This window comes from Parambassis ranga, chromosome 7, assembly GCF_900634625.1.
Source record: "Parambassis ranga chromosome 7, fParRan2.1, whole genome shotgun sequence".
NCBI classification, from domain to species: domain Eukaryota; kingdom Metazoa; phylum Chordata; class Actinopteri; family Ambassidae; genus Parambassis; species Parambassis ranga.
In genome coordinates, this window is record NC_041028.1 from 9,206,235 (window position 1) to 9,233,782 (window position 27,548).

Sequence of the window (27,548 nt, forward strand, 5' to 3'; positions counted from 1 at the left end):
TTCCCTCAGCATCCACCGATTGCTCCCGTTTCTTCCGCCTTGGCGTTAAGGGAGCCTCCTTCCAAAACTGTGAGAAAACCACCCTGTGTTATTTGCCCTCGTGGATGTGTGATGGCAACAATGACTGTGGAGACTTTTCTGATGAGAGAAACTGTCCAGGTGGACTGCTTAGTTTTTCCTGTTATACTCCTTACACTCCTTGTGCTTTTCTTCTCATCAGAACTAAAGCATGACTCTTTGTCTTTCTTTTGACCTGCAGATAAAAGGAAGCTTAAATGTCCGGTGAACTTCTTTGCTTGTCCCAGTGGTCGCTGCATTCCAATGAGCTGGACCTGTGATAAGGAGAACGACTGTGAGAACGGAGCTGATGAGACACACTGTGGTCAGTTGTCCTCTAATACCTCAAGTTTGTTTTCTTGAAAACACAAAACATACCAGGAAATCCAGACGGTTTTTAGGCTTATCTCTGCTGATGGAAAAACACAACTCATCGCTAGGATAGATTAAATGATGACTCTAAAATACTGAGCGCTCTCTGACCTCCTTGCAGACAAATTTTGTACATCGACCCAGTTTGAATGTGGGAACCACCGCTGCATTTCCAGCCACTGGGTGTGTGACGGATCTGATGACTGCGGGGATGGTTCTGATGAAGACCAGAGATGCAGTAAGTGTCATATTGCTTAGTTCTTCTCTCCAACTTTTAGTTGTACTGATGTCATATCATGTAACTTGTCACAGAATCAAAGACATGCAGTCCAGAGGCTTTCCAGTGTCCAGGCTCCCATATGTGTGTGCCTCAACGCTGGAAGTGTGATGGAGATAAGGACTGTCCTGATGGAGCTGATGAGAGTGTCAAGGCTGGCTGCTGTGAGTGTGACAGTTCCAAACAGCCTCCCAGAAACAAGACAGCTCTGTGTACATTAACAAAAATTAACAAAAATCTCTTTCTTTCTACCTCCAGCGTACGCCAACAATACATGTGATGAGAATGAGTTCATGTGCCAGAACAGGCAGTGCATCCCCAAACACTTTGTGTGTGATCATGACATCGACTGCTCCGATGGGTCGGATGAATCCCTGCAGTGTGGTGAGTGTTCAAAAAGATGCAAAGAGAGTGTGATTATTTTTACCATCTGACTGATAAATGCTAAATTAATGAACTCCTGTTCTGGTTTAGAATATCCAACATGTGGTCCAGATGAGCTCCGCTGTGCCAATGGTCGCTGCCTTAATCAGAAGAGCTGGGAGTGTGATGGGGAGTTTGACTGTCCTGATCGTTCTGATGAAGCTCCCAAGAACCCTCGCTGCACAGACTCAGGTAGGGATTATTCCTTCATCAACATCATATATGACTGTTTAAAAGTCTAATGCAGGACTCTTTCTATTTATGATTTCAGAGAGGACGTGTAATGACTCATCTTTCATGTGCCATAATGGGAAGTGTTTAAATGAGACTCTGCTGTGCAACCGCAATGATGACTGTGGCGACGGCTCCGATGAGCTCAACTGCTTCATCAATGAGTGTCTCAACAGTAAGCTGAGTGGCTGCTCGCAGCTTTGTGATGACCTCAAGATTGGTTTCAAGGTAAGCCATCTAATTCATGTATTATTTGAAAGTTATTTTATCACCTTTTAATGTTTTTCATATCAAATCATTTCATGATTTGACTGATGTAGAGAAGATATACTGAGGAACACGCAGCTGACACTGCCCTGATGTGAGAAGGTTGTGAGCCGCTCACATGCTGTTATATAACACACACAAAAATGTTTTGGCTCTCGTTGGAGAGAGTAGGAGGCCTGTCTTAGAACAGCTTGAACCCTGTGTGAACTCTTATGCCTGTGGTAGTGAGGTTGTGGTCAGAGTGCCCTTTGAAACGGCTACACCTGATGAATTTGTTTCATTCTTGTGGGGATGTTTTGCTGATTGAGGAACTAAGCAGTGTTTGCACAGTGTACATTTGGAACATCACCATCACAGATTATTTTTCTGGAGTCCGTCCTCCTTTGTGCTTGTACTGGATAAGTAGGCTGAAAGTGTTCTCATTAAATTAAAGGCGTTTGGGAGTGTTTGTGTTTGCTGTCAGACTGCAGCAGTGGGATTTCATGTCACTTTTGATATAGTGGTATTAGTTTACATGGAGCAGAGATGCAGTGTTTGCTGGAAATGCAATGCATCTCTGCAGCTGATAGAGAGGTGTTGTGGCAGGTCCTTGTAATTGGTCCAGGCAAAAAGTGCCAGAACCCTTTGTTCGTGAGATTTTGACACATCCCCTGTGCTCTTGTGCCCTTCAGTGCAGGTGTCATCCTGGCTTCCAGCTGAAGCGTGATGGGAAGACGTGTGTTGATATAGATGAGTGTACAACCACCTACCCCTGTTCCCAGCACTGCATCAACACGCATAGCAGCTTCCACTGTCTGTGCGTGGATGGCTTTGAACTCAGCCCCAATGACCCCACCATCTGCAAGTCCACATCGGGTAAGGCATGCAAGTGTGTTTTGCACCTCGGTGTTTGCTTACAGCCAGATCAGTCCTGAAGCCTCATATGTTTTCTGTTTTCTGTCTGTGTGTAGAAGAGGAGCCTTTCTTGATCTTTGCCAATCGTTACTACCTGAGAAAACTCAATCTGGATGGTACCAACTACACACTCATAAAGCAGGTGAGTAACTCTTAGGAGAAGATGTTCTTATTGTGAGCCTGCTATATCTTTGCTAACACTGTGGTTTTTTTCAGGGTCTGAATAATGCAGTGGCGCTGGATTTCCACTATGCGGAGCAGATGATCTACTGGACCGACGTGACCACTCAGGGCAGCATGATCCGACGTATGCGCATGAACGGCAGCAACATGGAGGTCAGTGAGGAAATGCCTTCATTTAACCCAAAGTATATGTAGTGTAGCACCGAGTTTATGGTTTGAAACTTTATCATCTGTGACCTGGCAGGTTTTGCACAGAACCTCTCTGAGTAATCCAGATGGTTTGGCAGTGGACTGGGTTGGCGGAAACTTGTACTGGTGTGACAAAGGCCGGGACACAATTGAGGTGTCAAAACTTAATGGTGCCTACCGGACTGTGCTTGTGAACAGTGGCCTGAGAGAACCCCGTGCTGTGGCTGTGGATGTACGCTATGGGTAAGAAACATAGCTCATCTCAAATCAAGCTTCTTTTTTAACATTATTAATACTAATAGTAATTTCATTTATACTGTCTTCAGGTATCTGTACTGGTCTGACTGGGGTGACAGCCCTCACATTGGGCGAATTGGGATGGACGGCACCAACAGAAGTGTCATCATAGAGGATAGGATCACATGGCCCAATGGACTTACCCTGGACTTCATCAATGACCGTATTTACTGGGCTGATGCCAGAGAAGACTACATTGAGTTTGCCAGCCTGGATGGCACCAGCAGACACACAGGTAACAACCTGAGTACAAAAAAAAGATACTCAATAAAAACAAGTTCATGTTTTAGTCTGTGTTTTTATCTGGAAAGACCAAGTCTACATGATTCAGTATGTTCTCACTAGACCTTTATGCATCAATTATTTCTTTAAATATTTTTTTTCTTTATCTTGTCAATGTAATAGAATAAACAACATTGGTAGTGACATGCAGATAAGTTTTTTGTTAGTTAACAGGCTAATGGTCTTGTCATCAATTTAATTGATTTTCCTCTTGTCAGCTAGTCATGCATACACATGCCTATTTGTTTGGGAGCCAACAATCATAAGCATGCTGGATGGATAGATGGTTGTCCACTGGGCTGGAGTCCTGCAGGCCAACAGGCCCAGAGCACAGCCACCCTGAATAGGGGAGATTGTTCTGATAACTAAGGCCTCCAGCATGTATGACGTCTGCATAGCGCTCAGTTGTTTAGCACACTTGCAACAATAGTGGATATTGTCATCCATCTGCGCGTCCAGGAATTATGGGTTTTCTGTGTTTCCCACATTTGCTACAGCTATGGAATCCCATCAAGAATGAAGTACGTGATATAAAATTGTGGGTGTGTGGAACTGTTGTACACCCAATGATGATCTGATGAGGATTTTTTTTGTAGTGGGGAAAACTTTTAACATACATTAAAACATTTAAAACAATAAGGCGAGTTCACAATAGGATGTCACATAGTCTTGTGTTAAGGGATCTTGCAGTGGCTAGTGACTTATTACTCATCCATCCTTGAATACACACACACCCTAAAACACCGGTGTCCTTGTGTGTATTTGCAGAACAAGACTCGGTCTATTTAAATTCAGATAAGGATTGACCAAAGGGCGATTCTTGTTAATCTGACTCCTATCTCTGCTCGTCCTGACACTGTTAAATTACTCACACACAATAAAAAACATTCTAATTGTTTCAAATACATCATTTGTTAAAACTGATGCTGAAGCCATGGTCACGTAATGACGTGGTGTTTTGAATGTGTGTGCTTTGCTTGTTTACTCTTGCCGCTTGTGGACCCGTGAAACTCTGATGTATTTGGATTGCTGTGGTGTGTTTCCGTAACACACCAAGCTCAAACACTGAGAGCAAGAACATGAAATGACAAGTGAATGGGGGCAGAAAAAGTGCGCTTTGAGTGTAAAGCTTAATGAGGTGTAGAAACATTACATAACTCGCAGATATAGTGGAGCCTGTGGAGCTGTGCACCCCCTGCCTTAATTTGACATTAACAGTTTCTCTTTGCAATGTAGCAACATCTCAGAAACAGTAATATGAAAATATCAACTGCTAAATTGACACATAGGTCATGTTTAGTGTTAAAAATTAGGACTGTTTGATTAGGCTTCCACCTGTTGTGAACAAAGCGACTGTTGGCTATTTAATACTACTTTAAGAATCAAGAATCTTTATTGTCACGCAATTTTGTTCAGCAGCTCTTGGTTCGATACACAGTAAGACACGGTGTGGAAAAGACACACTTAACATATATCACAATAAATATAAAATAGTAACAGTGCAATCAAACGCTGGAATCAAACGATGGAAAGGGCAATAATTAGCCATGGATAATCATGTTTTCGCTTTAACAATGGGAAACGTTCCGATTGTTTTTTGATTCATGTATTAATTGTGCGTGTGTGTGTCCTTACAGTTCTTAGCCATGACATCCCTCACATTTTTGCAATGACGCTGTTTGAGGAGTACATCTACTGGACCGACTGGGAGACAAAGTCCATCAACAGAGCTCATAAGACTCAAGGCACCAACAAGACTACTCTGATCAGCACTCTGCATCGGCCCATGGACATCCACATTTACCATCCTTACCGCCAGCCAGAGGGTAAGAGATGTACTGATCGTGTATTTGGACTGCTGTGGTGTAGCATTTTTAAATAAATGTGATTGTTTTGACAGCTCTAAATGTATCTTCATAGAAAAAAGTACCTAAAATGTAATGGGTTGTCTGTCTCTTTTCCAGTGCTCAACCACCCGTGCCAGACGAACAATGGTGGCTGCAGTAACCTCTGCCTCCTCTCTCCTGGAGGAGGCTACAAGTGTGCCTGTCCCACCAATTTCTATCTGGCCAATGATCAGCGTACTTGCATGTCTAACTGCACAGCCAGCCAGGTAAAGAAGGGGGGGGAGTTCTAATCTCCAGTAATTGAAATATGACTGGTCTACACTTGATAAGTGTTTTTTTTCCTTGCTCGCTGTGGCTTGTTTGATGAAGTACTCATACCCGGTGCTTGTCTATTGACAGCTGGCTGGATGCCCGGTGCTACAGTGCCTAGCTCCTGCTTCAGTCAGCAGCTGGTGTTACTCTTGATTATCACTTTGATTTAATTCTGTCCCTGTCATAGTTTGTGTGCAAGAACGACAAGTGCATTCCTTTCTGGTGGAAATGTGACACAGAGGACGATTGTGGAGATCGGTCAGATGAGCCTGCAGACTGCCGTAAGTGTTTGATGAAGGATGAATTTTGAAATCTGCGTTGGAAGTCTGCATAATTCACTTGGGATTTTGACAAACTCTATATTCTATTACAGCTGAGTTCAAATGCAGGCCAGGCCAGTTTCAGTGTGGGACGGGCATCTGCACCAACCCTGCATACATCTGTGATGGAGACAACGACTGCCAGGACAACTCAGATGAGGCCAACTGTGGTATGTATTTTTAAAACGAATAATAATGTCATCAGCAAATGATAAAAACTACTTTTCTTTATTGTTCATTATGTTTTCTTTTTGTCTGTACCCCTGTGTTGCTGCAGATATTCACGTTTGTCTGCCCAGCCAGTTCAAATGTTCCCACCCGAGCCGCTGCATCCCAGGAATCTTCCGCTGTAATGGCCAAGACAACTGCGGAGAAGGAGAAGACGAGAAGGACTGCCGTCAGTCGCCTTCCTTTATCTGATTTTCAGTTTTTCCATCATACAGTCAGTATAAATCTTATTTTCCCTCCCACAGCTGAAGTCACATGTGCACCCACCCAGTTCCAGTGCGCCATCACCAAACGCTGCATCCCTCGTGTGTGGGTGTGTGACCGTGACAATGACTGTGTGGACGGATCAGATGAACCCGCCAACTGCAGTAGGCTTCCCATGTTGTTTTGTATTGTATTATTTATTACTGAGTTGTCCTAGTAGCCTGCCGGTGTAACTGTCTCCAAATGTGTCCTTTCCAGCCCAGATGACTTGCGGTGTGGACGAGTTCCGGTGTAAAGACTCTGGACGCTGCATCCCTGCCCGCTGGAAGTGTGATGGTGAGGACGACTGTGGTGATGCGTCAGATGAACCAAAAGAGGAGTGTGGTAAGAATACTGTAGTCTCAGGTGAAGAGACATACATTTTTCCATGTTTGATTGTACTGACAGTATTTTCTGTTGTTATCCAGCTGAGAGGACATGCGAGCCATACCAGTTCAGATGTAAGAATAACCGCTGTGTGCCGGGACGCTGGCAGTGCGACTACGATAATGACTGTGGGGACAACTCGGATGAAGACAATTGCAGTACGTTTTATGTTCAAAAGAGAACCATTGCTTCTTTATTGCATATTGTCTGTTAGCTCACCATAACTGTTAACACCCATGTCTCTTCCCCTGGGATCACTCTGTACATATTGAGGCACTCATTCACTGTCCAATCACTGTCATTTCTGATGCATCTCACCTCATCTGATATCTGTTTCATTTCATACTGTCCTGTTGGCACGAGCCAGAGGTAAGTCACTAACCACTCCCATACTTAGTGTGTGAGCACTCCGTTGTCTCTTTTGCTGTCCTCATTCTCATGCTACAGCCCCTTTTTTTGTCTCCACCAACCCGTGAGAGTCTGCAAGCTGAGCTCCAGATATTCTTGCATATTTAATTTAATTTTGATTTGGAAATCAAGTCAAAATAACATTGAGGCCTCTCGAGCTTTCACTCTCTCACATCACCTCCTGCAGTGTTTCCAGTCATCCTCATAAGTGTTACTGGTCTTATGTTTTGAGCTGAATGTAAAATAGAAATCCTTCCTTTTCTGCAGTGCCTAGGCAGTGTTCAGAAAGTGAGTTTGCCTGTACAAATGGCCGCTGTATTGCCGGGAGGTGGAAGTGTGATGGCGATCATGACTGCGCTGATGGATCTGATGAGGTACAGAGAGACTTGTTCAAGAGTGTAATTTTTGTGAGTAATATTTTTAAGTGTAAATGTTTATACTCGATCTGGTGTTTCTTTAGCACGGCTGTGATCTGAAGTGTGACAACGACCAGTTCCAATGTAAAAATGGACACTGTATTCCAATTCGCTGGCGTTGTGATGCTGACCCAGACTGCATGGATGGCAGTGATGAGGAGCATTGTGGTAGTGCTGGTAAGTGCTTTGAATTGACATAAATATTTGCACCAATATGTACCATTAATGAGAATCCTATACTGTGTCTTCAGCTAAGCGTCACTGCCACCATGATGAGTTCCAGTGCAACAACACTCTGTGTAAACCCCTCGCCTGGACGTGTGATGGAGAGGACGACTGTGGGGACAATTCTGATGAGAAACCAGATGAGTGCAGTGAGTGCAGCTTTGTGAATTACACACATGTTGACAAAAGTCAGATTTTGTCCTGACCCATTGTCTCTCCTCTCTTGGCTCTTAGGGAGGTTCCAGTGTCCGCCTAGCAGACCATTCCGCTGCCAGAATGACCGTGTATGTCTGCAGATGTCTAAGAGGTGTGATGGTGTCGATAACTGTGGCGACAACTCAGATGAACTGTACTGCCGTAAGTCCTAGAGCTGTCAAAACTTCCTTAATTAGATTCATGAAATCTCCTGCTTCTTCAACTGTGATTAAAGCGACACTGGTGTGTCTGTGTCTGCAGAGGCTCCAACTGCTCCCAACTGTGAGAAGGATGAGTTTACGTGCGCCAATGGCAGGTGCATTAGCTCCACTCTGCGCTGTAACTTCTTTAATGATTGTGAGGACTATGGCTCTGATGAGATTGACTGCAAGACAGGTGCCTTTGAACTTATTTATGTGTTCTAACTGAAATCAGGTCACAGGTCTGAAATTATAACATACAGTGACTCATCTCTTCCTTGTGTTTTTATTTCCAGACACAAAACTAAATGACTGTCGCAGTAACAGGACTCAGTGTGGTGATGGAGACGAGGCCCACTGTGTCATTAATAGCACAGACTCCTTCTGCTCCTGCAAACCAGGATTCCAGAAGACAGGACACCACACCTGTGGAGGTACACACTTCAGAAAACAGGTGGTGTTTACACTTTGGTAATAAACTTGTGTTTAATATAATTTTCCTTTGTCTCTCCATTTCTCAGATAAGAATGAGTGCCTACAGTTCGGAGTGTGTTCTCACATGTGTAACAACACCAAAGGATCCTACAAATGCAGCTGCCATAAGTACTTCACCAGGATCAATGACACCTGCAAGGCTGACAGTGAGTATCTTTTCAGGCTATTCTGTTCAAGTCTCATCATAAGTAGTAATTTTGTGATTTTCCTCTTTTCTCTCCAGGCATGAACAGCAGCCGACAAATTCTCTATATTGCTGATGACAATGAAATCCGGAGCCTTGACCCTGGCATGCCCAACTGGCGCTATGAGCAGACATTCCAGGGTGATGCCAGCGTGCGTATTGATGCGATGGACCTACACGTTAAGACCAATCGCATTTTCTGGACCAACTGGCACACGGGCCGCATCTCCTCTTATGAGCTTCCAGGGTTGTCCGCATCATCATCTTCCTCCAACTCCCACCGCAACCGACGACAGAGCGAGGGCAGGATCACCAACCTGCAGGTAACACTGGACGGCATACGAAAACATGCACAGAAACGCATGAGCAATCTGTAATCTGTGTAATCTGGTTGTATGCAGATCAAAGGGCTAAAGATGCCCCGTGGTATCGCTGTGGACTGGGTGGCTGGTAACCTCTACTGGACCGATTCTGGTCGAGATGTGATTGAAGTAGCTCAGATGTCAGGCCAGCACTGCAAGACCCTCATCTCAGGCATGATAGACGAGCCATTTGCCATTGTTGTGGATCCACAGAGAGGGTAAGGCAGAAGGCTGTGCTCCTTGATGTAAAGTTTTAAAATATGAATTATATAATATTTTCTATACTTCTAAATATCTTCTATACTTTTTCAGTTGTTTATGTCTGCTAATTGTGCACACTCTAATCTCTGTGCTTCCCTTTAGCACCATGTACTGGGCAGACTGGGGGAACCACCCTAAAATTGAGACCGCTGCCATGGATGGCACTTTAAGACAAACACTAGTCCATGAGAACATCCAGTGGCCCACAGGTCAGTACTCTGGATTCTTCCTAATCCTGAATTTCTACTCTGAAGCTGCCCAGCGTTTTAATTTTATATGAATGGATGTTTCCTTGTTCCTTGCCTCTCCAGGTTTGGCTGTAGATTACTTCAATGAGCGTCTTTACTGGGCAGATGCTAAACTGTCCATCATTGGCAGTGTTCGTCTGGATGGCTCAGATCCCGTCATTGCTGTCTCTGGCATCAAAAACAGTTGAGTTCTTTCTACACTCACGCAAAACTGTATGGAACATTAAAGTTTTGAAATCGCTGACTCCCTCATGGCCTGAATGTTTTGTCTCATTTGCAGACCTGCTCCATCCGTTCAGCATTGATATCTTTGAGGACTACATATATGGGGTCACATATATAAACAACTTTGTCTTCCGGGTCAACAAGTTTGGCAAAGGCCCTATGGAGAATCTGACTACAGGCATCAACCATGCTACAGACATCGTCCTTTACCACCGCTACAAGCAGCCAGAGAGTAAGTGCATATTATCTTACATATTATCTCTGAAGCTGTCAGCTGTGGTGTGTACAGGTTCTCATTAGACGCCTCTTTTCTCTCTGTACCAGTGACAAACCCATGTGACAGGAAAAAGTGTGAGTGGCTGTGTCTGCTCAGCCCCAGTGGGCCTGTGTGCACCTGCCCGAACAACTACATCGCCAACAACGGCACATGTGTGGAGAGGCCAAACCCCACCCAGTCACCCTTCTGTATGTCTGCACACATACAATACAGTGATCTATATACAGATGTAAGAGATAGGTGCTGGATATATACATTCAGATTCTGCATTGAAACATGCTGTTCTCTTCCACAGCTCCACCCTCAGGGCCTTGCAATATCCAGTGTCAAAATGGTGGGAGCTGCTACCTCAACGCCCGTCAGGTGGCTAAGTGTCGCTGTCAGCCAAGCTACACTGGAGAGACATGTGAGATCAACCAGTGCAGGGACTACTGCAAGAATGGAGGCACCTGCACAGCTTCTCAGAGAGGTAAAAAGTCCTTACCTGTGCTACATGGCTTAGTTGTAATGAGTCGTTGTTCTGTAGATTATTCTCTTATTTCGTGTTTTACCTGTTTTGTAGGGGCGCCCACTTGCAGGTGCCCTAAGGGCTTCACAGGACCCAACTGCAACCTTCACACTTGTCAGGACTACTGCCTAAATGGAGGCAACTGCTCGGTCAACATGGGCAACCAGCCAACCTGCAGGTGTCTGCCTGAGTTCCTGGGAGATCAGTGCCAGTACAGTAAGTGACAGCGATCTTCACATGTGGATCTAGGACGGTACCATCTAAGAAACAATGTGTGACTTTCTTTCTGTTTCTTGCACCTTCCTTCTTTCTGTTCTCAGGTAAATGTGAAGGGTTCTGCCAGAATGGTGGAACTTGCTTGCAAACCTCCAATGGCACCAAAGTCTGTAAGTGCCCCACTCAGTACATCGGGCATCAGTGTGAGCGGAACAAATGTCTGTTCTGTGGAACAGGAAAGTGTTTGACATCACCGTCAGGGGAGGTTTCCTGCAAGTAAGTGTGCTACAGACTGGAAAATACATTAGATTCCAAAGTATATGGGAAAACTATGGGCGTTAATATGCTGTTACAGTAGGATTCTGAAGGGACTAATTAGTTTTTGATTTTTGATTTTTTTTCTGTGTGTGTGTGTAGCTGTCCCAATGGTCAAACCCAACCGAGCTGCTATTCCTGTTTGGACTACTGTGCTAACGGTCAATGTTCAGTTGACACTCGCACACTGCTGCCTCAGTGCAAGTAAGATGTGACCCTCACAAACCTAACTGATCATACACATATGAAAATACATTTTGTCTGCTTTTCAAACACACACATTGCATTTCTGGTTATGTCTAGGTGTCCTGCTGATTGGACGGGATACAGATGTGAAGTTGTTTTGGAAAATGCCTCTCGTTCCAGTGGAAGTAAGTCACAGTTCCAGACACAGAGTGCTGTTAATACACAAGCACACTCTTTGGTCCTGTTTGTTCATAGTTTCTGTCTGCTCACAGGTACTGCCTCCATTGTGGTCCCGGTGCTTTTGCTGCTGCTGCTGGCATTGCTGGTGGTTAGTGCCATCTTGTGGTACAAACGGAGAATGCGTGGGTGAGTCCTGGTTTTATAGACCGTTTCTTAATTCAGACTCCCATTTTTCATCTGGTCGTCACACCTATGCTATCTATCTAGCCTCTCTTCCTCTTACCTTATGATAACCATCTATTTCCTGTCTCCCAGGTCTCTATGCCCGGGCAAATCTCGTTCTCAGTGCTCGCGGTAACTTGATAGGGTTACATCACTCACCTGTTGATCCCCTTATCCTCCTCCCCTCCCTTTCCCAATTTTATTCCCCGATTATTTAAGCCGTTTGTCAGTCTACTTGTCTTTCTGTTGGTCAGTGCTGAAATCTGTCTGTTTGTCCTTGCTTGCCATTTCCTGTGTGCCTTCTATGGGGTTCCCACCCACCAACACAGGGGCCTATTGACCCCTAACCTGATGTACACTGGAATTGCTACCCTCCATACCTTTCCTTGTTTTACATGTGTGAATGTTAGGCTTACACTATGTGTTTGCAGAGTAAAACTGTGCATCTATAGGAAAAAAGAATGTATATGCTTGCAAACAGCCGAATATTTGCAAAGTGAAAATCCAGCATTCTCCATGATAGACATGCTGCAGTATATTTGATGAGTCTGATCAAATGGCCTTTGGACAAAAAAAGCTCATTTGACAGCCTTTAATACATGTTGTCTTGAATGTTTAGAGGTTATGATACTTTTCTAAACAGTTTGACTTTTTTAATTGTTTCAGAAATAATCATCAAATAAGTCATCTACTTTTAACCCTTTCTTTATTATTGTCTTTTTGCAGTGCCAAGGGCTTTCAGCATCACCGAATGACAAATGGAGCCATGAATGTTGAGATTGGGAATCCTGCATATAAAATCTATGAGGGAGACCCTGATGATGATGCCGGAGAGCTCCTGGATTCAGACTTTGCTTTGGACCCAGACAAGGTTAAACACTTAAAAACACTCTTATTTAAAGACACACAAAAGAATTTCTTTCTGTCATAGAGCTAGTGGTGAGAAAGAAATGTTTTGTTTTGTGGGTGAACTGCCCATTTTAAGCTTCCCAAATCCAGTAAATGCATCTATTCTCATACCCTGAGTCATGATATAATTTTTCCTTCCCTCTTCAGCCCACTAACTTCACCAACCCAGTGTACGCCACCCTCTACATGGGCGCGCACAACAGCCGCAACTCTCTGGCCAGCACTGACGAAAAGAAGGAGCTTCTCTCCCAGGGCGATGAGGACATGAGCGACCCACTGGCATAGAGCTCGGCATGGATTGAACTCTGCCAACGTTGCCCTGCCTTTGCCCGACCCAGTGCTGTGTCGAAGCGCTCTCATCATCTTATGCCTTTACCAACAGAAAAGAAAAGCAACAACAGAAAAAAGCAAGAACACTGTATAAAATGTACAAAATGAAGGACTACTTTTTTAAGTGATTGCAGTATTATATTTTGTTCTTTGACAAAAAAAAATCCTCTGGTGTTGGAAAAGGAACCATTTTATAGACATTTATTCAGTTCTTTTTAGTTTTGCTCACCTCCTCACAACTCTCCCTCCTCTGTCATGCATATAGCCACTACCTCTGTGCAAATGTAAAAGATTAGAGAGATGCAAAGGGCAGTGGAACAATTTTAATTTTTTTTATTTTTGTATGAATTGTATAGGGAAAAAAAGAACATTGTTCCATCCTAGAAAATGTTGCCAAGTCTTTGTTGTTCATGAAAGAAAGGGAGACGGTGTCAGTGCTCGTGGCTCGAATGCTTCCTGGATGCTTGTGTATATGTATGTTTGCTGCTGGAGGTCTAAAGGGAGACTGAGGCGGGGAGAGAAAATGAGACGATGTTTAACTGCACATGTACACACGGAGGACTCGGCAATGCAGACAGCGTCTGTTCTGATGTTGCAAGAACTACATTCAAAGTGATTGTCTTTTACCTCCTTGCACAGACTAAAGTTATATATATATATATATATATATATATATTTCCATATATATGAAACTATTAACAAAGTGTCTTGAAAATATACCCAGGAATACAAACATCAGTAACAAATAGCAGTCTGTACTTTTTAACAGTTTTTTAAGTCATTGTGTAATTGACATGCCTCATGTCTGTCAGTAACGAATGGCAGTATGTGTGCGTGCGCTGGATGAAGATGATTGTAATAACAAGTCCACATTCCAGGATGACAAGTCTGGGATGGATATCTGTGGCCTTGGTTTAGCCTACTGCAGGACCCTCTGAGCTGGATTTTGCTCTGAAACTGCTCTAGAAAGTAATTTTTTAATTTTTTTTAAAATTGTTTTTGGGAGGGGAGGTGAAGGCAACGCTTCCGTGAATATCCAGTCATCACTGAAAAACAATCTGCAACCAATAATTAGGCGAGAACGGTTGCATTCCTATTGATTGTAAACATACTTTCAGGAAAGGCCAGGGAGACCGTGTGATGGTACGTACTTCTGTGGGAGATTTTTTTTTGCCTTTTTTTTAACTGTATGTAACTATGGACATGTAATTTAGGTTAATGCTCATTGTTAAGTGCATTCCCAGGAAGGAGGCTGATTAGCTTACTGAAAAGCATTCCCATTTTTTTTAAATTCCTTTTGCTTTGCTGCTAACCATCTGTCCATCAGCCTGGTTTTTAGTCTTGAAAGTGTTCTCTTTGTGTGTCTCACTGCTTTTAACTGTGCTTATCTACCATACCTGCCATATCACTCTGCATGGTGCTCACACGCAGACACATGAACATTGGCTTTACCCCTTCACTTGTTAACAGTATTCATCAGATTTTTTTTTTTTGTTTTGTTTGTTTTTACATCCTGCTCTGCTAAATTTCCATGTGACCATGTACATTAGAACAATCATTTTTAGGTTTGGAGAATTTCTTTTGGTGGCGAAAAAATCCACAGATTTGTGGTTCTGATTGTTTTGTTATGATTCTGTTTCTTTTTGATATAAGAAATTAAATGGATTTTTATAGTAGAAATGTACAACGGCCCTGTCTGTCATTTGGAGAGGTGAGGAGCATCAGCTTCATTATAAAAAAACAATAAATAAAACACAGACATGCAGATATTGCTTGTTAAAATGTTGCTTCATCAGAGAAAGACCACAACCCTCTTCATTCATGACTAGTCTTTGCTCTTGTAGTTACATCATTCATTATTTATTAAACAGGAACTGTCATCTTTCAGTCAATGGACAACATCAGGGATTTTTCCAATTGAATGCACATTAATATAAATTCCCACTCACAGAGAATAGTGTCTCTTGGAATGTTTACTCAAATTTAGTGTAAAGATGTAGTGCTGCCTTTGTGCTATGTAAGTCTCAACTGCAGCTGATAAAACTCATCACCTGCATTTAAAATAAAAAAAAGAAGCTTAAAACACCCTCTATCCTTCATTCATAGAAGCAGTCCATGTGGAGTCTTCTTCATCACTTCCCAAAGGTCACTTCAGGTGTGACAGGAAGTGTCGTCAAAGCAAATAACATTCAGTTTTTTCCACCACTTACTTGGACAAGGCACAAAGACGCAAGATCTCCCACCTCCTGTGACCTTTAAGACACTGATGTACTAGAGGGCTTCTAGTTATTGTGTGCCTATAAGGCCTGATATTTTAACTTGCATATTGCTGTCAGTATAATAAGGCTAATGTTACAATGTACAAAACACAATCTTTAACAAAAGAAAGATGCAAAATAAACAAGTTATGGCTGACCACTGTGATTAACACTGTTTACATGAAAGGCACTTCTTCAGCAAAACACAAGGCATCTGAGAAATTTTGGTTTGGCTAGCGTGTCCAGAAGAACCTGTGAAAGTGTCTTCTCCTGGATACAATAAAACATGATAATGGAGGTCTTGATTGAATGTGTTGCGAAGGCTTGACATTGTAAAACAGTTCACAAATGTCTCATTATAATATTGAAGCTTCTCCAGGCAGATGTTCCAGCAGCTACTTATCTTGGCTGCCTCCCAGTCTCAGCCCTGCTATGTAATCTGAGGAATTCAATGGGTTTTCAGAAGATCCACATGCTGGCAGGCGCTCTTATTAGTGAAAGCACTGTTCTTTCTCTGCCAGTCCTCCACTCGCCACACCTCTACTGTCGTCATCCTCGGACCAGTTTAGCCAACAGAGCGGGGAAAGTCTTGTCTCAGTGACAGAGGAGTAGCCCATTGTGCTTCTGTAATGATGCCTGCTTGGTTAAAGTGGCTGTAAAGGGCCTCCATAAATAAATAAATTACCTGGCTAAGACAAGGGTTCTGTCCTGTCCTCCCTTTTCAGTCTTTGTGATCTGCAGCCTCAGGGTTGAGATGGACCACTTGCACACAGGGAGAAAGGTTATAATGGGGGAGAGGGTGGGTGGGTGGGGAGTATAAGTGACCAATAAGTGGTTTAGGGTCTCTTCCAACCGCTCCGGATCAACGCGTCAGCTCGCAGGAAGGGCTGGCTTCGGAGATCTGTGAGTAAGCATGGAGAGAGGGGTAAGAGACAGAAAAGGAGGGGGGCACACATGTTAGAGGACCGAGAGGTCAAACTTAAAACCTGCTTTTACTTGTTTTTAAGCAATAACTAGAGAGGACATACACTCAGCTTCCACTTTATATGCCATGGTTCTTATTTGATCTGCCCAGTTTACATCAGTGAAGGGTAAACTAAATAACAGACAACTGTGTATAATGCAGTTCAATAACAACAACACAACATCCCCCAAATATTACTGTCAAAAATGTGTTCTTATAACTGGCAAATATTCCAATACTACTAGACCAGTGGTTCCCAACTGACCCCTGAGGGGGGCGCCAAAGATCACAGAGAGTGCACAAGGGTTGTTTACTCTGAAAATTAGATTTAAACAAGTTAAATAAAACCTCTCTTCTTTATACAAATCTTGATAATGTTAGGTTTTGCCAATAGAAATGGACCATTTTATTCTTAATTTGTACAGGCTATTATTATTTTCTTAGTTGCAAGTGGTAGGAGATCCAAAGAAAAGAAAGTTGGGAACCACTATATAAAAACTGCTTTAGTTTTAGCTAGGTTTACCTAATAAAATGGCAACTGAGTGTTATTATGTCACACAATTACAGAAGGTCTGCAATGAGTGTTATCTGTGTATTAGAACTATAAAATGATAAATAGCAGCATGAAAAATGCAGACATAACGCAGAATAACACATTCCCATAACCTTGTATTTCAACTGTGATAGTGAAACAGTGAAATTCAAGGTTTTGGGTTGTTGCTATAGCAATGTTGTAACACTGAGGACACAGAAGTAAAAAAAATAAAAGTAGTTACAGTACAGTGGTCAACAAGCTCTTCGGTGTGTAGAGTGACATACTGTGTGAGATGCTGTATTTTTAACACCTGACCATTTTTTTTTATTATTATCATTATTATTATTTAGAGCCTGTTGACCAAACAGCTGTTGAGCACACCGCGTATGACAGTTAGCAAAGACAAACATGGCGGACGTTGTTGACAGGTGAGAGGTAAATGAACACTGGACAACATGCAACACATAATCAGAAGGGTGAGGGTGATGATCTGTACAACTGGAATACTTCTTCCCTTAAGCAAAAATATTGCTGAAAACATAAAAATAATTTTATATTTAAATTCTTTTAAAGTTGGGGCAAGTGTACTGCCATGTTAAAACCTTTGTGATTGATACATTATCTTTCTGTTGTGTGGTAAAGCAAATCTCTGTGATGTAAAGCTCTTTAATCTTTCTTTGTTTTGCATCTGAAGCACTAGCTGAAGCAGCTGACGTCACTGTAGCAGCACACAGGAGCCGGAGGGCCAAGCAGGCCAAGTTTCAGCCAGGCTACCTTCCTTACCCTCTCTTAGGAGTGGGAAATACAGTCATTAATCTTCTTTTGAGCTGGAGGGGGTAGAATAAACAGTGGTGGTTGAGGAAAGAAGAGTCACATGTTAGCCGGAAAACCAACACCAAACAAGTTAGTCTCATGGAACAAGGCACTGTTGATAAAAAACCAATAAATTAGCCAAACCTTTTTGTTAAGATTGTTGAATTCAGAGTCAAACACACTAATAATGCACAGGCTTTTTGTTCATGCAGGATATACTGACTCAGTAATGTAATCACAGTCATGACTGTGCTGTGTGTCAACATGTTTTTCACATAGAAAACATGTTGGTATTCTGAACAACATGGCGGCCTGCGCCAGGCAAAGAGGTTTGGCTGACTCCTATCACCAGACGCCTGATAGGAGTCTTCTCAACACAAACAACCAATGACGGCCCAAGTTAGTTGACAGTAGTTTGGTGCGGGTTGGGTTGAGTTGGGTGGATCATGCTGGCATGCACAGTTGGGTGAGGGGAGGAAGGGTCAAGAGGCGTATGAGAGACACCTGGACAACCTTGGCATTAAGGGGGGAGGGCTAGCAGTTGGCGTCGTCACAGAGGTTGGCTTCACAGAAGAACCGTGAGCCGCGTTTAGCAGTGCGGGCTGTGAAGGGCACGCTCTTCAGTACTGGGGGGAGGAGGGGGAGGAAGAGAGAACATGTCACACCTGAGAGACACTGCGTTTATGGAAGAGGGGGCACTGGACCATATTCTGTTCAGGAGACTGTCATGAACTAGATAAACCTGAATGTAGCAACCTCCAGAGGATCAGGACACTCTGAGGTGGACGAAAAGGCATCCCAAAGCTGTTACAGTGCTGATAGTCGTGGCACAGAAGCATTATTAACACCATATTAAAACATGTGTTAAAATATTAATGTACAGTAAAAATATTATTATTTACATTTTATGCTCTTTAGTTATCTTAACTGCTAAGCTGAGGCTGTAGATACGTCTTCTTTGCGTAAAGAAAGTAAGTTCAAATAAATGTCCTGTCCGAGTCGGAGGAGAAAACACTTGAACACTGTGAGAGGGGCTCTCCTCATCACTTGATGCTTGGGGGCCTGAGCTAACTTAGGAAAAGTATCACTTTTCAAAGTCAAAAGTCTTTGAAAAGTATTATAATCCCCAATCAGTTTCCAGCTTTAATTTTAGGATCTAATTTACTTAATTTCTTGTACTTCACATCAAAGTGCCCATCTAACAATCTACGTGTTGAGATTTGAAAGCTTTAGGGTTGTAAATTTCAGGACTAACTAGACAGCACGTCATGGAATAAGCAGTGACTGCTGCGCTGCTATGTGCTGCGCTCCAGATGTGCTGGTGTCTGAACCACGTAGCACAAGGTGCACTTCAAAGGAGCCGAGCAGTCAATGACCACAGTCATCCTCAGCCTGGGAACACCGGGGCTTCTGGCACCTAAATGGGGTGTTTTTATAGTTCTGTCTGGCCCACCTGTGATGATGTCCTCAATAGTGCCATCCTTGCCCTCATACACGGGCCGATGGTCCTTGGCTTGCCGCTTGCGCAGCTCTGCAATGAGCTCTTGCTGCTGATGCCTCTTCTTTTGGGCCTGGACCTAAACAAGCACAGAGAGGATATCTGGACTGTTCCTTGTATTTGCCACTTAGTTTTATATAGCACTGAGTAAACAGCTCATTGGTTTTAATTCATCTCCCTGGCATGCACTTGGCCTGTACCTTGGGGTCGTGCTGTTTAGCCTCCTGAGCCAGTAACTTTTCTCTCATGGCTTCTTCCTGCTTCTTCCTCTGCTCGTTTTCTTCCACTGCATCCTGTTGAGATGAGAAAACCGTGACTAGACTGCAACAAGAAAACTGTGGCTCCACACACCTGTGTGTGCCTTTTAAGCATGGAGAAAAAAACATAAACAGGAAAGGCAAGATTTAATAAACATCTTTCTTCTTCTACTTTTAACCTTTAAATTGGATGCCTTTTAAGGGAATAGTTAGGAAAGTTCTAACCCACTAACCCTACTTGCAGGGAAACTCTACAGCAGATAGTGTCTTATAGTGTCTTTAGTGTTATTTTTCTACTTGTTGACCTTTTGTTATTTTGGATAGATACATTTAAACTACTACATCTGACTGAACATAATCACTCACAATTACTCCAGATTGTATTAAATGTGCACCAAACTTTTCCTTCAAGTCACACTCAGACAGACACATGAATCCAGAAATCCTTGTGTTGCACATTTCCTTGAGCTGATCCCATAAATCCAGACTGAGAACAATCTCAGGAAGTGTGCTGTGTGGTGGGGCAGGGCAAGGCTGTCCGGAGGTAAAGGGGAGGAGGGAAAGAGGGGAGAACCCGTCTAAACACCACAGCTGCAGCTCTAAAGTCAGACCCAGCTGGCCTTTCCTGTTATTTGGCTTCAACACGCCACGTCCTGTGGCACAGAAGCAGCCAGAGCTCTGCCCTGCTCTTCTCTCAGCGAGACTGACTAAAAAGCCAGGGAACTTCCCAGCAGAGAAATCTGCACAGATAACAGAGAGGTGTTGCTTCTGCCTGGTGTCCTTACCTTGTAGGCCTTAATGAAGCGCACAAAAACAGGGAAGAACACAGAGGGTGGAGTCGTCTTGGCGCTCTCTCCAAAGTAGTTGACCACGCTGTTGAAGGCTTCCTAGAACCGGGAAGGAGGACAGTGCCAGAGTGGAAGCAATGTTTGTAAACAATGTCAAATTAGGAGCCATGATTGGCTGTGTATAAAAGTCAGCGAGCAGAATGTGTGATAGGGGTGAGCGTCGTGTCTATTTTCGTTTGTTCCAGTGGATACTTTGTGGTTTAGGAGGTGAGGACAGTGGTGGATACCTCAGCTGTCTTGGCATCCTTCTGCAGCTTGTCCAGCTGTGTGTCACTAGCCTGGAGGAAGCCTTTCAGGACTGAGTGGTCATGGAGACTGCACTCTCTCCGAATAAGGTCCATGCCTTTGCCCAGCTCTCGAACATCCAGCAGCACATTTTCCAGAGATACTTGACACACAAACAGAGGGCACGTCTTACTTTTCACCATGACATACAGACTTTTATTCAAATACAGAAATCTACACACCTGCAGCAGCTTTATCCACAAAGTGCAGTTCATTGTAGAAGTTGGCCAGTTCAGGGTACTTCTCCTTCACAATGAGAGCTATGTAGTGGAGCAATGTCATTTTTCTGTCTGTAGACTTGGTGTCCAGAAGCTGTGAAAACAAAAAAGTAAAACATGTGGCATTGTTAGGCAAAGCAAAGTGCATGGTGCATGCTGTGTTGACTAAACAGATTTCTACAACTTATTACTCACCAGATCAAGACTTTGTAGTTTGAAGCCATAAACACAGCCTCGTTTGCTGCTGTTCATGTAGTTACCCAAGGCCAGGATGATCTACAAGTGACCCAAAAGAAGTTGTGAATATGCATTAAAAATACTGATGCTGCGACAGGAGGTAAACAAACCCCTCTTACCTCTAGCATTCTCTTCAGTTTCGGTGAGGATTTCACTGAGCCAGAAGCAGCAATGATGCCATTGAGCTGTGGTGTTAGCATGTTGATGTTGTCAGCAAAGTTCCCAACAAAGGTGATAATGTTCATTCTCTGCGTGAGCCGCTCAATTTTGCTGAATAATAACATGAAGCGATCTTCCTCTGCCAGCTGATCCAACGGACGGCGCTCACGTTCATACTGACGCAGCACCTTCACCTCTGCCTCCGTTGGAAGGAAGCGGATCAGGCACTCCACAAAGTCCACGGGTAAGGCCTTGAGGTCAAACCTGAATGAAGGTAACAGATATCAGTGGCTTGTTCTGTGGAGGAGTCGAATGTGTGTGTTCTGCTTTGTGCATACTTCTCTATGGCTTTGCAGATCTCTTCTGTGGTCTTGTTGGCCTTTCTCAGTGTGATGGCTAAATTCTTGGAGCGATTGGCATCCAGAAGTGTGACTTTGTTCACTGCCTTCTGTGCAACCTTATTCTTTGTACAGGAAAGATCCACAACTGGACCCTGGGCTCTGGTCTTGAACAGCTCCTCAAACTTCTCCAGGTCCAGCTCCTGCACAGAGATGCATTACTTACTCAACTGAAGCTTCTTTTAAATACTCTGAAAACATCTGCAGTTCACATAACAGCCATGTACAACTCAACAACAACACACAACAAAATTTGATTGTTTTATTTTTCTACCTCCATCACTCTTTCATCGTCAATCTCATTGAAGACTGTTCCATTGATCTGATTGGGCTTCAAAGCCGTCCAGTTAAATACTGGCAAACGGAACTTGGTCTTGATGGGTTTCTTGATTCTAATCGCTGTAGTCAAGAAATAAATAAATGGTTAAATAAAGGCAAAGACACTGATGTATAAAAGTGGATGATTTTGTGTAAATTCTTACCTGACAGACCCAAACTCAGGATAACAGAGGGAGAAGCTTCTGGCAGAGGCGGAGCGAGCGGTGGTAGAGGTGGTGGTGGTGGTGGGACTGGTGCACTTGGACCTGTAATGAATGTACAAGGCTATAACACTTTTTTTGCAACAGCATAAATCAATCTACAACCACATTTGTATGTATTTACATCTACAAGTGAAGTCTGGTTGAATTAGGTTAAAAAAAAGCGCACACTCAAGCACACAAAGGAAACAAGCTTTGCGTTTCCCTTTCCTGTCTGGGTTTAGCAGAGCACTGCTGTGACCTGTCACCTGGCTTGGCACGAATGAAGCCAAGATGGGGAAATGAAAATAGAGCTACTCTGAGTATTTAATGGCAAAACTTTCACACATATGTGTCATCAAACATAATCGCTATGAGTCATTGCCTGTCACCTGTGGCAGAGGGCAGAGGAGGGGGAGGCGGTGGTGGCGGCGGAGGAGGCGGAGGAGCTTCGCTGGCTGGTGGTAAACTAGTGTCTCGTCCTCCTGGTTCTGTCAGTCCAACTGTTGAACCCAAAGACAGGAAACCAGTGTCCCCCAGAGGGATCCCAGGGACACCGCTCCCAGCACCACCCACACCCAGTGGCTCGATGGCAATGTCTCCATCTGGTTTCTTGTGCAAACGGATGGTGCCTTGTTGTTCGAGCTCCAGCAGGCGCCTCTCGATGTTAAAGTGCCTCTGAAATGCCGCATCTTTCTCCTTGATCATCCTCCTCAGGGTGTTGACCTGGGTGTTGGTCGACTCGTACGTCTCCTGAGCAGTCACCAGGGGGCAATGAAGAGCACAATGAATGAGTCCACGAGCATCCTGTTTCCTTATTACCTAATTTGCTATCACAGCCACAAGCATTTAAAATAGATCTTACACACACAGAGTGAGTGAAGCCTTTTCTAATGGGGATGACAAGACAATATTACAACATTACAGCCGTGGCTTACCCGTATTAGATGCAAATCCTTATCTTTCTGAATAAGCAGTTTCTCCAGATCAGCTACTTTCATCATCGTTTCATTTTCAACCTCCAGCAGCTTCTCTGTCACCTGAGGGAGAAGAAAAGAGGGCACCAAGGTGAATTTAAGACCGGATCTGCACAGCGGGCATCCCTCCCAGATCCACTCAGCAGAGGTGGGAGTAAGTCACTCATGTGCAAGTCACAAGCCTCAAGTCATAACCTTCAAGTCTCAAGCAAGTCCCAAGTCCATGTGATGAGACTCAAGCAAGTCACAAGTCAAGTCATACAAAAATCTAATGGTCTTCAAATTAAAATGCTCACAATGGCATGTTTAAAAGAAAAAAATATATTGCTCATTAAGTGTCCCTAAAAATATTGACTTTAGGATACATTTATAATGTTAACAAAATAAATATTCTTCACTGACTCACGTAATAATGCAACAATAGCTATAGATATGTTCATATTACATATTCAAATTAAACATTTACAAAGCTGATTATTATGCATGTGATTATTAACCCATTGGCTGCATAGAATTGTATACAGTCATCAGCGCTGTTCAGTTTTCAATTGAAATGCTGTATTTGGACTGGAGGCTCAGCCTTTATCATGCAAATGTTTACTAAATGAAGGCATGCTTTGAAGGGCTCTCTCATTGACTCCCATGTTAATTTGAGGGTGGAAAATGGTGAATATTTTTAATATTATAATATTTTTTAATTATTATTGAAGGTTTCCGGGAATGTCCTGAATGAGCTGAATCTTTTGACGTTTGAACGGTTTTAATCGGTCCATGCATTCTGAAGATAGGCCAAGCCAAAAAACGTACGGAATAATAATAATAATAATAATAATAATAAAAATAATAAAGACGTAGAATCTTAATAGTTTGATTGTTTCACAGCAACGTGTCATTGTGCTGGGCCAGAATAGTTGTAGTTGAATGGTGGTGGGGCTAACTGACCGTAAAAAATGCAGATCTTTATATTAAAAAAGTCCTTTCAAGTCATCTGTTTCAAGTCTCAAGTCATGAAAACCAAGTCAAAGTCAAGTTGAGTCTTTAATCAGTGTTAGTCAAGCAAATCTCAAGTCCTCAAATTTGCTACTTGAGTCTGACTTGAGTCAAGTCATGTGACTCGAGTCCCCCACCTCTGATCATCAGTGATCAGAGATGAGATGTACAGCAGCATGACACAGCAAGATTGTGTCACGGCTTTTAGTTTTGATTTTGACAACACTATGTTGCAAAGGAATTCACGGGGAATCTTCACTCTCATCCTCCCTCATCATTCCTGACTCCTGACAGCAGAGTTTGTTATGAAATTCCAAGAATGATGTCACGGCTGCCCACCACGTTTTTATGTGAAGACACTCTTTGCAACGCAGCGTGGGACACAAAGGCAAGTGTCCAGAGACATGGAGCTAACAAAAGAACAATAATAAGACTGTTTCACACACAGTATTTTCCAGCATTCTCCACCCAATTATTATCCCTGAACCACTTGCGAAATGCAAACACAGAGGGGATTTCTAATTACCATGTAGAAACGGCTGAGTTAAGTACACAGCTAGTGAACCACAACAATCTCATAAATGGGTGCAGAGCAGTGTTGGTGGTCCAGGCTGGGTGGTGTACTTACATGGGACAGGTGCTCCTCCAGTTCCTCCACCTTTTCCAGTGCCGCATTCTTGGTCTCTGCATCTTCCAGCAGGCCACCCACATCAAATACATTATCCAGGTAGGCCTGGATCTGCACTGACAGCTTGTCGCTCTCTGTATGTTTGGATTTCTGTCCCATGGGAGAATAAATTTAGAATTAGCGACACTGTACACACATGCATACTCATCTTGACAATATATGGGTCACTTTACGTAGGATGTGGATTTTTTTTCTTACCTCCAGGTAATCATCCAGCCCCAGCTTAGTGAATTCATACTGAAGATGAACTCTGAAGTTCATGTCCTCCACCGAGTGGACCACAATGTTGATGAACTGCATGCAAGCGACCTGGAAAATAATTGTAAACAAACTGAGGTCCCACTTATGTTTAGTATCAACATATGACCTAGGTTTGTATGCATGCATCTTTGCATTATTATCAAAATGCATTTTCCTTTACACTCATATCATATTCAGATCCAGGTGAACATAATAAGGAGTAGATGGGCCTATGCATTACAATAGCCGGTCTTACCATGAAGTCGATGTTTCCCTCCTCACTGCGGAAGTAATCCATCAGCCTCTCAAAGCGGTGCTTTTCTTTACAAACCTGAAATACAGAAGGCCAGAAATACAGTTTGTTTTTCTGTAAGTAAAATGTATACTATTATAATTGTACATTTTTGGCCGTAACATTTTAATGTCAGAATGTAGTCATTGATCTGACAGGTTGGACAGTTTGTGGGTCTCATACTTGATCAGCAGTACAGCTGTGGTAACATACTGTAGGTGGCCTTTTTGAGAGATCTCAGAGACCTGTCACCTTGTATTAATCTAGAAGTTTAGAAAACACCACAACAGAATTACCATCTCGTTTCCACTAGTGGGTTGATTAGCTGTTGAGTCTCACTGGAGCAAGGTAATTGTCTTGTTCCGGTGTTTAGATGACTGCAAAGGGCAGAAACTGAGAGGCTAAGCAAATCTTTGTGGTCCAGCGGCTCCCATCGGGGAGTTGATCCTTATCATTGTTCAAGGTTGGCTCACATCTGGTGTCTTAATAAAACTAATAACCTCAGACAGGCCACAATGGAGCTTGGTCTACCCCCATACTAGACATGAAATCTCCCAGAGTTTCCAACTTTCATCCCTGTGCTCTGGCTGTTTATGCCCTTAGGCACACTAGTGATGTGGGTGATAGCAATCTAATTAATGTCAGTTTGACTTTTTAGAATAGAATAGAATAGAATAGAATAGAATAGAATAGAATAGAATAGTACTTTATTCATCCCAAGCTGGGGACCTTGCAGGGTTAACAGTGTATATAAAGTGCTCACTGTTAGATGTTAATGGTTCAAATTTCATTGAAAAAGTTGCTTTGGGCACCTCTTTGAAGTTGTCAAATGCTGAAAGGATGATCTCGTGACCTCCTCGCACAAGACAGACAGCAGCCAGCAGCTCCAGGACTAAAGCTTTTGTCCTGCAAGTGTAGAAGAGATTCATCAGTACATTACACCCAAACAAAAGTTTCAGTGCTAACTCTCTCACATATAAATTAAACAATAATTTATGATGCATGATGATGATGTTTCTACACTTTCGATACTGTATCCATTCTAAAGTTTGGAGCAACAGCAGGTTTTTGCTATTTAAGTGTTTACCCTCCTAGCGTTCATTATGAAGTGATCAGCCTCAGTGGTTTACCACTAATCTCCCTTCAGTAAACATTCCTTTAACAGCCGGTGCATACGCCTCTGATCTTCAGAGAGAAGCCAGGCCCCATGGAGAATGGGAAGCATATCATATAAACTGGCTGCAGGGTTTCCCCTATTGTTTGACCCAACCCTGCTTCTATGAAAAAGGGGACCTCAGTTCTTACCGTGAGTTCTTATTGTTCATGCTGAGAGCAATTTCATTGACTGCATGTGCATGAGACATGACCATATTGAAGCCATACTGCATGGAGAGAGAGAACGAGAGAGAGAGAAAGAGAACAGGATGTGGTCAGAAAAAACTTGCACTTGACTGCACAGGAAAAATCACATCATCCTCTACACTTGTACTGTGTCTAAATCAAAGATATGAGAGAGAGTATGTGTTGGTGTTTGGTACCTGGTAGTTCATAATTGCTCTCAAACACATGATGCACACGTGCACATCATCTTTCTGACTCACAAGGCGAGAGTTCTTGATGGTTTTGCTGTTGGAAACTGTTCCGTAGCTGCAACAGATGGCAGAAGTTAATATGTCTGACTACTTTTAATTTGTTATTTAATCAGAGCTTCTTTCACTTTTTTTCCAAGTTTCTTTGGTGCTCCTGTGACTTATGTTTTAAGTGTGTCAAACAAAGAGAGAAAATTACAGAGAGTGAGTACTGACAGAAAAAACTTAGATGGCTTTTGAGGTTACAGATGCATTGTGGGAAAGGCCTGGTTTCCTTGCTGCTGTCTGCACACACTACTGTTACATAAGTGCTTTGACAAGTCATCCTGTGAACATATCATTACTGCTTATGTGGAGTTTATAAATGGACTGAACCGTGACTGAGGATGGAGATCCTGGTCGTAGTTCTTTCCTATTTAGTGTTAGTGATTTGACACAGTATCAAATCAGTGCTAATTTATTTCTGCTGGTTTTAAAGGGTGGATTTTTTTTCCTTTGCATGTTGCATAGTTCCCCCACTTTACATCTCATGTGTCTTGTCTGTACAGTGGTGAAGAGGAGAATCATAACTGCCCAGCATATGCTGCTGCTCACAGCTGGCTCTCATCTGCAG

At 43.0% G+C, this 27,548-nt stretch overlaps 2 protein-coding genes across 8 annotated transcripts in view; one reads left to right on the forward strand and one right to left on the reverse strand.

Annotated features, from left to right (window-relative positions):
• The window catches only part of LOC114438102 (low-density lipoprotein receptor-related protein 1-like), a 67,042-nt gene extending 52,187 nt beyond the window's left edge, over window positions 1-14,855 (forward strand). Inside the window, exons 49-89 of the mRNA XM_028409214.1 lie at window positions 10-159; window positions 260-382; window positions 551-667; window positions 742-870; window positions 965-1,090; window positions 1,181-1,321; window positions 1,401-1,588; window positions 2,299-2,482; window positions 2,578-2,663; window positions 2,738-2,857; window positions 2,949-3,136; window positions 3,220-3,425; window positions 5,110-5,298; window positions 5,437-5,585; window positions 5,819-5,912; window positions 6,005-6,121; window positions 6,229-6,348; window positions 6,425-6,547; window positions 6,642-6,767; window positions 6,851-6,967; window positions 7,485-7,591; window positions 7,678-7,810; window positions 7,885-8,007; window positions 8,093-8,215; window positions 8,315-8,449; window positions 8,550-8,687; window positions 8,775-8,894; window positions 8,972-9,255; window positions 9,334-9,512; window positions 9,658-9,764; window positions 9,867-9,986; window positions 10,084-10,260; window positions 10,353-10,493; window positions 10,601-10,774; window positions 10,868-11,029; window positions 11,134-11,305; window positions 11,447-11,548; window positions 11,648-11,715; window positions 11,803-11,896; window positions 12,659-12,803; window positions 12,989-14,855. Of these exons, the coding sequence (XP_028265015.1) occupies window positions 10-159; window positions 260-382; window positions 551-667; window positions 742-870; window positions 965-1,090; window positions 1,181-1,321; window positions 1,401-1,588; window positions 2,299-2,482; window positions 2,578-2,663; window positions 2,738-2,857; window positions 2,949-3,136; window positions 3,220-3,425; window positions 5,110-5,298; window positions 5,437-5,585; window positions 5,819-5,912; window positions 6,005-6,121; window positions 6,229-6,348; window positions 6,425-6,547; window positions 6,642-6,767; window positions 6,851-6,967; window positions 7,485-7,591; window positions 7,678-7,810; window positions 7,885-8,007; window positions 8,093-8,215; window positions 8,315-8,449; window positions 8,550-8,687; window positions 8,775-8,894; window positions 8,972-9,255; window positions 9,334-9,512; window positions 9,658-9,764; window positions 9,867-9,986; window positions 10,084-10,260; window positions 10,353-10,493; window positions 10,601-10,774; window positions 10,868-11,029; window positions 11,134-11,305; window positions 11,447-11,548; window positions 11,648-11,715; window positions 11,803-11,896; window positions 12,659-12,803; window positions 12,989-13,126 (5,735 nt within the window). The 3' untranslated portion in view covers window positions 13,127-14,855. The remainder of the gene's footprint in view (window positions 1-9; window positions 160-259; window positions 383-550; window positions 668-741; window positions 871-964; window positions 1,091-1,180; window positions 1,322-1,400; window positions 1,589-2,298; window positions 2,483-2,577; window positions 2,664-2,737; window positions 2,858-2,948; window positions 3,137-3,219; window positions 3,426-5,109; window positions 5,299-5,436; window positions 5,586-5,818; window positions 5,913-6,004; window positions 6,122-6,228; window positions 6,349-6,424; window positions 6,548-6,641; window positions 6,768-6,850; window positions 6,968-7,484; window positions 7,592-7,677; window positions 7,811-7,884; window positions 8,008-8,092; window positions 8,216-8,314; window positions 8,450-8,549; window positions 8,688-8,774; window positions 8,895-8,971; window positions 9,256-9,333; window positions 9,513-9,657; window positions 9,765-9,866; window positions 9,987-10,083; window positions 10,261-10,352; window positions 10,494-10,600; window positions 10,775-10,867; window positions 11,030-11,133; window positions 11,306-11,446; window positions 11,549-11,647; window positions 11,716-11,802; window positions 11,897-12,658; window positions 12,804-12,988) is intronic.
• fmnl3 (formin-like 3) overlaps window positions 14,347-27,548 on the reverse strand; it is a 29,308-nt gene continuing 16,106 nt past the window's right edge. For 2 of the 7 annotated variants that reach the window (XR_003670963.1, XR_003670962.1), the window contains 19 exons: window positions 26,885-26,993; window positions 26,652-26,728; window positions 26,159-26,252; window positions 25,311-25,385; window positions 25,013-25,123; window positions 24,755-24,904; window positions 23,098-23,199; window positions 22,552-22,912; window positions 22,124-22,225; window positions 21,916-22,040; window positions 21,582-21,784; window positions 21,204-21,507; window positions 21,043-21,123; window positions 20,812-20,941; window positions 20,572-20,732; window positions 20,282-20,383; window positions 19,440-19,532; window positions 18,255-19,318; window positions 16,296-16,330 (listed from right to left, as the gene is read on the reverse strand). Coding sequence is in view for 5 of the 7 variants with exons in the window: in XM_028409215.1 (XP_028265016.1) it covers window positions 19,037-19,318; window positions 19,440-19,532; window positions 20,282-20,383; window positions 20,572-20,732; window positions 20,812-20,941; window positions 21,043-21,123; window positions 21,204-21,507; window positions 21,582-21,784; window positions 21,916-22,040; window positions 22,124-22,225; window positions 22,552-22,912; window positions 23,098-23,199; window positions 24,755-24,904; window positions 25,013-25,123; window positions 25,311-25,385; window positions 26,159-26,252; window positions 26,652-26,728; window positions 26,885-26,993 (2,662 nt within the window). In the remaining 2 variants the exon portion in view is untranslated. Of the gene's footprint in view, window positions 16,331-17,711; window positions 17,756-18,245; window positions 19,319-19,439; window positions 19,533-20,281; window positions 20,384-20,571; window positions 20,733-20,811; window positions 20,942-21,042; window positions 21,124-21,203; window positions 21,508-21,581; window positions 21,785-21,915; window positions 22,041-22,123; window positions 22,226-22,551; window positions 22,913-23,097; window positions 23,200-24,754; window positions 24,905-25,012; window positions 25,124-25,310; window positions 25,386-26,158; window positions 26,253-26,651; window positions 26,729-26,884; window positions 26,994-27,548 lie in introns of those variants that run through there. The other 5 variants (XM_028409219.1, XM_028409216.1, XM_028409217.1 and 2 more) reach the window with 5 other exon arrangements.